The sequence below is a fragment of the Morchella sextelata genome (genome assembly GCF_020137385.1).
Source record: "Morchella sextelata strain SCLS chromosome Unknown scls_20, whole genome shotgun sequence".
Taxonomy (NCBI): domain Eukaryota; kingdom Fungi; phylum Ascomycota; class Pezizomycetes; order Pezizales; family Morchellaceae; genus Morchella; species Morchella sextelata.
This window is the reverse complement of record NW_025408635.1, coordinates 687,071-696,462: the sequence shown is the minus strand read 5'-3', so window position 1 is coordinate 696,462 and position 9,392 is coordinate 687,071. Positions and strand designations below refer to the sequence as shown.

Genomic DNA, 9,392 nt, shown 5'->3' with positions numbered 1-9,392 from the left:
GAGAAAAGCGGGGTAGCGGTGGTATTGTTTCCGGTACTAAGGAAAGGCCCACCGGAACTTAGTAAGGAGTTAGGAGCAGAGAATAGAGGGCTTCGGAGTATAAGTACTCAGGTTCATTCTCGCCCTTCAGTCCTGTTCTCTCCAGTCTTCATCAGAAAGAAAAACCAAGTTCTTATGGGTAGTAGAGCCCTTAAAGATTATTGAGTTCTAGCGATAGTATCTTTGAATAATCTGCAACCTGATTGTCTATCTTGCACGGCCGTCTTTATTCTATACAAATCTATTCCTCTTAGAAAGGACCCCCGTTACAGATGAGGTCCGTTCTCAAGTTTGTAAACATCCAGTTTTCCCAGGTCATCGCTCCGGGGATCTTCTCTATCAGAGGGGCGCGGATTCGAGCCTACGCTGGGCATTCCATAAGTATATGTTTCGCTGAGTTTTCCATACCACACTGGCATGGTTCGGGATCTGTATGTACTGCGTATTTGTCGATTCGGGCAGTTTGACACCGGATTCGAAAAACTTTTTTTGCTTCCGTAAGGGTGAGTTTCGCAATCTTGGGAGGGGGGCGGAATTCCCCCCGGTGGTGATAGTGCGGTATTGGTTGTGTGTTCCATTCTTCCAACAGGTGGTCGCGTAGTAGTTTATTCTGATTCCACTTGTCTCTTGCATTTCCGGAGGTTTGATATTGGAGTAGGAGGGAGGCGATTCGGTGTAGGCCTGTGTTACGGGCATGCCAAGCATTTACGGGAGTGAGAGAAAGGCTAGTAGATACCCCAATACCCTTTGATACTAATGGCAACACCACTATCAACTCCGGTTCGCACCCACGAGGTGTGGTGCGATCGATATGCGACCAAATGCGGAGTTGCGGTTTTCCTAGTTAAAAAACACGTTATCGACCCCAATAATAACCCCCGGAGCGTCAAACCGCCGGAGGGGAGTGTTTTGGTACCGGTGGATATATGAGGGACAGCTGGAATCAATCGGATCGAAGATCGGACCGCTCGGAGTGAATCGGCGCAAGCTGCCAGCCGACCGAGTACCTATCGGCGGTACCTGTGGGCATGAGAGGACTCTGCTATGTGGGAAAGCGATGTGGGAAGAGGCCTGAGTAGGTAGCCTTGCCATCCGAGACCTCTGAATAGCCGACGCTGACGATTGTCCACCAGACGGCCGATGGAGAAGAAACATCGACAGGGGAACGTGCATTAGAGTGGATAAATAGGTTGAGGGGTTTTAGTGGATTTAGGAGTTTGGGTAATGGACTTAGGCGTTAAATGTTCTTGGTTGTTTTTCAGGGTCTCGGGCATGCCCCGAGTGTATTCTGTATTATTAGTAGACTGGGTCCTCGATGTAACGGAGCCATTTCAACTGTCTGGTGTATGAGTACACACAGGGCCCGGTTACATGCTGAGAGCTATTGTTAGAAGCCAGTTGCACGGTGATATGCAAGTACCGGCAGTGTGGTTAGCTACCAGCTGTTAGAGTAACTACATTCCGGGCGCTAGGAAGAGGATCTATTCATGGGAGCAATGACTGACGAGTCTATGCCTCGCCAGTGACTAGAAGACCGGCCAGAGTGAAGCTCTGATTGACCGGTGATCCTCTGTATCCTCGGTGCATTATAAGTCCGCCGAAGGGCAGGGACTATGCTAGGGAAGTCTACAATAAGCGAAAGCTCTACAGCAATGATTAAGCTTACACCTGAGCGGCAGCTCATTCATGCAGGTCCTCAGTTGTGTGGCAACCAAGGCTGCAGGTGTTACAAAGGCTTTGACTAAGGGTGGTTGCCTTGGGTATCGGAAACACCTGCTGACGCTTAGAGAAAAGCGGGGTAGCGGTGGTATTGTTTCCGGTACTGAGGGAAGGCCCACCGGAACTTAGTAAAGGAGTTAGGAGCAGAGAACAGAGGCCTTCGGAGTATAAGTACTCAGGTTCATTCCCGCCCTTCAGTCCTATTCTCTCAAGTCTTCATCAGAAAGAAAAACCAAGTTCTCATCGGTAGCAGAGCCCTTAAAGATTATTGAGTTCTAGCGATAGTATCTTTGAATAATCTGCAACCTGATTGTCTATCTTGCACGGCCGTCTTTATTCTATACAAATCTATTTCTCTTAGAAAGGACCCCCGTTACAGATAATCTTTAAGGCTCAAGTCACCTTCAGATTATTCTTCCTCTATACAAAATGTCCGCCCTCTCGGCTCCAGATGCACCCCTTCAGATTGAATGGCAGCCGGTGCCCCTCCAGCTTGATGCCACCGGGCAGACACAGCTTGTTAAGAAACCCAGGACCGCTCTACAGGCCTATATTCCCGGCTGTGAGCCTGCCTGGCAGGATACCGATGAGGTTCCCTTACAACAGTTCTTCACAGAGCTTCAGACCTACCTCCAGCATAGCTTGCAGAGTCAGTTGAACCGAGGCAGTCAGGCACTGCTCATTGTACAAGAGCGCCAGGCAGCACAGAATGCTCTGATGGCAGAAGCTCTAGAGTACATGAGGTCGGAAGTCAACTCTGTTCAGGAAGAGCTCCGGAAGTATGCAGAAAGAGATGAACTAAATGCCGATGTTGATGCCATGGAGATTGAGTGGACAAATCCGGCCACTCCACCAGACTTTGTTGCCGAGATACAGAGAGCTCTTGATGAAGGAAGGTTGGTGGTGGGTAGACCAGCAACTCCGGCACCACTTTCAGTCTCCAGGTCCTCTTCCAGAGCAGCTACCAGAACAATGCAGCGGAAGACCAGCCCCTTTGCAGCATTTCCGGTCCGATCCACTAGGAGAGTTATCCCTATTGTACAGCCAGCGGTGGGGGCTTCACCCTTACCACCTAGCCGCTTCGGTGGAACACATCCACTCCTTGGAGGAGCCGACCGATCCTTTGACTATGAAGGAGAGTTCTTCTCAGGTGCAGGCCGAGGACCTCCTAGTCCGCTAGCCAGGAACCCAGGAAGGTTTACCATGTCTGGGGCTGCTCAACCAGCAGCAACCTCACCACTGGCTAGCAACCCGGCACCAGTAGCACCTGTGGCCCCTCCTGCTGCGGCCGCTGCTCCCCCTCCACCTCAGGCACAAGGAGGAAGTGGCGGAAATCAGAACCCTCCACCTCCAGCAGCCCGTGCTCCCATCCCAGGAGATTCGGATAATTCTGACAGCTCAGACTCGGAACCAGAAGGTAATAACAGAAGAGGTTGGCGGAGATACCTTAAGAAGAAGTTGGAGAAGCAACAGAAGAATCTGTTGGCAATGATGTCCCAGCAGTATCAACCTCCGTCCACCTCCCACCCTTCTACTTCCACCAGAGCTCGAGAACCAAAGGCACCACCACCATCAAAGTTCCAAGGCAAGGCGGAGCAAGTGGAAACCTTCATCCGGCAATGTGAGAATGTGTTCTCCATTGAGAGCCTGTCATTTACCTCTGAGGAGGTTAAGATCCGATATGCAGGCAACTTGATGGAAGGGGAGGCAGCGATCCGATGGTATGAGGCATACCACAATTCAATTGATCAAGCCTCCGCCAACCGCCTTGCTGGAATACCGGTGCAGTTGGATCAGAGATGGAAGCGCTGGGATTCCTTTGTGGATGCTTTTAGAGCTGCCTTCGGTGAAGCCATCTCTAGAGATGATGCTGTAGCCCAATGGAATACCCTCACCCACACAGCTCGAGGAGGAATAGACCTCTTCCTGAATACTATTATTCAGCTGATGTGGAAGACTGGCTATGAGGGTCAGTTGGTGGATGATAAGATCCATAACTCCCTCCTTCCGGACCTAGGCATGAGTTGGGCTCTTTTCAACCCCAAGCCAAAGTCCTTGATGGAGCGGATAGCTGCTCTAAGAGAGTTAGGGCATACCCATGAGAGGTACCAAGGGATGGCAGCTGAGAAAGCGCACCCTCGGACCAAGAAAGATCCTCCCACTCAGAAGGACCAGCAGCCTAAGAGGAAAAGAGAAGCTGCGAGCTCCTCCGGACCTCAGAAGACTCCAGGACCTAAAGACAAAGCGGTGGAACTGAAGGGTATCCCGGGGGATATTCTAGAAGAAAGAAGGAAAGCAGAAGTATGCTTGAAGGTATGACCTTCCGGTACTCCCTATTGGTAGAGTGCATAGACTGACTTGTGCAATAGTGCGGCAAGTCCAGACACAAATGGACCGATTGTTGGTCCAAGGAACCTACTGTTGTCCGAGTGGCAGCAGTGAGAGTACAAAAACGGAAAAGAGGGAATGGTAAATCCAACTCTCAGAAGAAGGCTAAAGTGGCTGCTGTAGTAGCAGAAGATCCACTTGTTGTACTCCCGGAGGTTACAGAAGATTTTGTTTTTCAGCCTGAGCAAGACTCGGACAATGAAATCATCTGGTAGAAAAAGTGTCTGTTTTAGTCTATGTTTACTAGTTTTCTTTTATATGGGTTTTTGGTTTCTATGTTTCTCTTGAATAAATTATGATTGTGTTTCCGCCTATTTGATTGCTCCAAGCACTCTGAGGATGGGTTTAAGACCCGAAACAGCTGGTCTGTCAGTGCTCTACCAAAGTTACATTTTGCTACCAAGACACTTCCAAACCACTGCTAAAAAGACTACTACACAATATATCTGCTATATTACCGCTTGGGAATAGAACCAAAGGATCTCTGATCTTAGTAGTGCCCGAAGCTATTAGCTATGTTGAAAAGACAAAGAGAAACAAGTTCAGAACCCGCTGTTAAGCAAAGAAGGTTGGAACAGAGGCTTCCCTCCTTACCAGTACATGGAAAAAGACCTATACTAAAGGCAGGACTGTCATGGACGGTCAAAGGAAAGGATGAAGGCGCCCAAGGGTCTTTTCTGTTTGACACCGGTTGTACAGGAGCTATCCTCAACCAGAGTTTTGTCAGGAAACATGGAATTCCCTTAGTGCGGCGGGATCAACCTCTGACAATGTTTGATGCTCAAGGAGATGTCATGATGGGAGGAGGCGAGTATTACACTCAACCGGTCCGCATGACTATGGGAGATCATAAAGAGACACTCCGATGGGAGGTGGCTACACTGGAAGAAGGAATGACCGGTTACCTGCCAATTAGTTGGGCTAGGAAGCATAACCCGGACATCAACTGGGAACTCAACACCATGAGCTGGAGGAGTGACTACTGCAAGCAGAATTGTCTCCCAGCGGCCACCAAGATTGAACTGATCTCTCCATACCAAATGTTGGAAGAAGAAGAGACAGTCTATCAATTGGTTGGTTCAGTATGGCATGATGAGGACGGAGGTGATATTGCCGAGAAAATACACCACCTATACCGGGATTGGGCTGATGTGTTCAGTCAAGAGAAGATTGAGGAAATGCCGCCGCATTCCCATAATGATCTGAAGATCAAACTCTTGCCTGGGACCGCTCCCCCATTTGGCCCGCTATACCCATGCTCCGCTCCAGAGTTGAAGGCCCTCCGAGAGTACCTGGACAAAGAGTTGTCTTCAGGAAAGATCTCTAGATCGAATAGCCCTGCTGCGGCACCCATACTGTTCATTCCTAAGAAGGACGGGACTTTGCGGATTTGTGTGGATTATAGAGGTTTGAACAAGGTCACTGTCAAGGACAAGTACCCGCTGCCTATCATGAGTGAGCTCAGAGACAGGTTGTTCAAGGCCAAGATCTTCACAAAGATAGACCTGAAGAATGGCTTCAATTTGATCAGGATAGCCGAAGGTGATGAGTGGAAAACCGCTTTCAGAACCCGCTATGGACTGTATCAGTACAATGTGATGCCATTTGGCCTATGCAATGCTCCCTCCGCTTTCCAGGCAATGATCAATGATGTGCTAAAGGAACTACTGGATGAAGGAGTAGTTGTCTATATCGATGACATCCTCATCTACTCGGAGACTGAGAAAGAGCATGAGCTATTGGTCAAGAAGGTACTACAGAAGCTTAGGGAAGCTAAGCTCTGTGCCTCGATCAATAAGACATCCTTCCATGTCCGAGAAGTAGAATACCTAGGCTATCATATCTCGGAACAAGGAGTATCTATGTCAGAAGACAAGGTGGAGGCAGTTAAGGAATGGCCGGTCCCTGAGAATATCAAGGCAGTACAGGCATTCCTCGGATTTGCAAACTTCTATCGCCGCTTTATTGAAGGCTTCAGTAAGGTTTGCAAACCACTAACTGACCTCCTGCAAAAAGACAAGAAATGGTATTGGACAGCAGCACATGAGCAGGCCTTTGAAGAACTCAAGAGGCTGTTTACAAGCGCTCCAATCCTCCTTCATTTTGACCCTAGTAGGAGAACGGTGGTCGAGACAGATGCCAGTGATTTTGCCAAGGGAGCGGTGCTCTCTCAGTATGGGGATGATGGGAAGCTACATCCGGTGGCATTCTATTCTAAGAAGTTCTCCCCTGCTGAGATCAACTATGACATTCATGATAAGGAAATGGGAGCTATTGTAGCCTCTTTCCGGGAATGGGAACACATGCTCAAATCTTGTGAGCAAGAGATCACGGTTTTTACAGACCACAAGAACTTGGAGTACTTTAATTCTACCAAGGTTCTCACTAGGCGGCAAGCTAGATGGTCTGAGGACCTCGCAGGCTACAATTTTAAAGTTGTCTACAGACCGGGAGAAAAGAATGGCAAGACTGATGTGCTATCTAGGCGCTGGGATCACCGCCTTGGAGAGGGAGGTGAAACTCTGCAGCCGGAGCCACAGATCTTTTTTAGGCCAGGTCAATTGGTTTTGGATCCTGCAAAGCTAGGGGCTGTCAGGGTGAATCAATTGCAGAATACATTCTTAGAGCGCCTATACACGGCTGCTAAAGAGGATAGTTTCTGGCAGGAATTGCACCGCTCCCTGGTTGAAAGGAAACCAAATTTGGACCAGAACTTGTCGGTCAAGAACGGTCTCATCTTCTACAAGAATAGATGGTACATACCCAAGGACAAGAAGCTTCAGATGGAAATACTGTCCGATACCCATGACTCTAAGGTGGCTGGTCATTTTGGCCAATTTAAGACACTAGAGCGGGTGAAAAATAACTTCTTTTGGCCCAACATGGATAAGGATGTTGAGGAATATGTCCGGAGCTGTGACAGCTGCCAGAGGAATAAGACCTCAAGACACAAGAAGTTTGGTATGCTCCAACCGTTGGAGATACCCTATCGGCCATGGACTTCCATCTCTATGGACTTCATTGTGGGACTACCGGAATCTAGTGGGTTTACAAAGATCTGGGTAATAGTGGACCGCTTTTCGAAGATGGCACACTACATCCCTCTTCCTACCCTCAATAAAACGGAAGATTTGGCTAAATTGTTCTTGAAGGAAGTTTGGAGACTCCATGGTTTGCCTGATGACATAGTCTCGGACAGAGATAGCAGGTTCATTTCTCACTTTTGGCAATCTCTCATGAGCCTCCTCAATGTGAAGCTGAAGATGTCCACATCTTTCCACCCCCAGACGGACGGTCAAACAGAAAGAGTTAATCAGACCCTGGAACATTACTTGCGGAGTTATTGTTCATATCAACAGGATGACTGGGCAGAACTCTTGCCTTTGGCAGAGTATGCTTATAACTCGGCGGTCTCTGAGTCTACCAAAGTATCGGCTTTTTATGCCAACTATGGATATGAACCCAGGACCAACTGGCCGGCCCCAAAGGAAGGAGTAGAATGGAACAATCCAGCAAGTGAGGTCATGATTTCTCAATGGGAATCTATCTGGCAGGCTATGAACGCCAGCTTGGGTAAAGCTAGATTAAGGATGGCCCGGTGGTATGATGCTCATGCCCTGGCACCACCTGAAATCAAGCCCGGAGATGAAGTTATGTTGGACCGGCGCAATGTGCAAACAAAGCGGCCTTTGGGAAAATTGGATCAGAAGAAGATGGGACCCTTTAAGGTCTTAGAAGCTATTGGTACCCGTGCCTACAAGCTCTCTCTTCCCCCCCAGATGGGAATCCACCCGGTCTTTCACGTCTCTCTCCTAGAACCCTACAGAGCACCGGTAGATCCTGAGAGAAGAGTTCCCCCACCGGAACCCGAAGAGGTTGAGGGAGAACAGAACTGGGTTGTCCGAGAGGTAGCTGATAGCCGGGTCAATAAGAAGAGAAGACGAGTGGAATATCTAGTGCTGTGGGAAGGTTATGAGAACGAGGATGCTACATGGGAACCTTGGGAGCATCTCAAGAAGAGTGCTGAAGAAGCCCTTCGGGATTTCCATATGAGGTATCCTAAGAAACCCAAGGACAAGCGGATTGTTGGGGTGTAGATTATTTCCTTTGGGTTTTCATTTCCTTGCATATCACGGAGTTTCTTGTCATATAGAATGGTAATAGAATGGTTATAGATCTCGGAGACCAAGATCCTGGAAGAGGGGAGTGGTGTAACGGAGCCATTTCAACTGTCTGGTGTATGAGTACACACAGGGCCCGGTTACATGCTGAGAGCTATTGTTAGAAGCCAGTTGCACGGTGATATGCAAGTACCGGCAGTGTGGTTAGCTACCAGCTGTTAGAGTAACTACATTCCGGGCGCTAGGAAGAGGATCTATTCATGGGAGCAATGACTGACGAGTCTATGCCTCGCCAGTGACTAGAAGACCGGCCAGAGTGAAGCTCTGATTGACCGGTGATCCTCTGTATCCTCGGTGCATTATAAGTCCGCCGAAGGGCAGGGACTATGCTAGGGAAGTCTACAATAAGCGAAAGCTCTACAGCAATGATTAAGCTTACACCTGAGCGGCAGCTCATTCATGCAGGTCCTCAGTTGTGTGGCAACCAAGGCTGCAGGTGTTACAAAGGCTTTGACTAAGGGTGGTTGCCTTGGGTATCGGAAACACCTGCTGACGCTTAGAGAAAAGCGGGGTAGCGGTGGTATTGTTTCCGGTACTGAGGGAAGGCCCACCGGAACTTAGTAAAGGAGTTAGGAGCAGAGAACAGAGGCCTTCGGAGTATAAGTACTCAGGTTCATTCCCGCCCTTCAGTCCTATTCTCTCAAGTCTTCATCAGAAAGAAAAACCAAGTTCTCATCGGTAGCAGAGCCCTTAAAGATTATTGAGTTCTAGCGATAGTATCTTTGAATAATCTGCAACCTGATTGTCTATCTTGCACGGCCGTCTTTATTCTATACAAATCTATTTCTCTTAGAAAGGACCCCCGTTACACTCGAGACATAAGCGAGGGATATAAATACTGTGTCATTCACTGACTAGCCAAACCATCATCGGCGAAATCAGAGTCTTAACAATATAAATCGTTGATACGCGAGTTACAACTTTATTTGACTATACTTTTGGAATTACTTTATTCTATCGTGACTTCGAACTCTACCTGAACTATCACGTCGAAGACGGTCGAATTCTATACGCTAACTCTAGTGAATCTTGGATGATAACGTAGCTCGCGGGGCCCGTATCGGA

At 48.5% G+C, this 9,392-nt stretch overlaps 1 protein-coding gene across 1 annotated transcript; it reads left to right on the top strand.

Annotated features, from left to right (window-relative positions):
* Positions 1 to 4,661: 4,661 nt before the first annotated feature.
* Positions 4,662 to 8,243, top strand: H6S33_006386 (uncharacterized protein; the record flags this gene model as incomplete). The annotated part of the gene is made up of 1 exon (XM_044837730.1): positions 4,662 to 8,243. The coding sequence occupies one exon, from the start codon at positions 4,662 to 4,664 to the stop codon at positions 8,241 to 8,243; it is 3,582 nt and encodes a 1,193-aa protein (XP_044689913.1).
* Between the last annotated feature and the right edge of the window lie 1,149 nt (positions 8,244 to 9,392).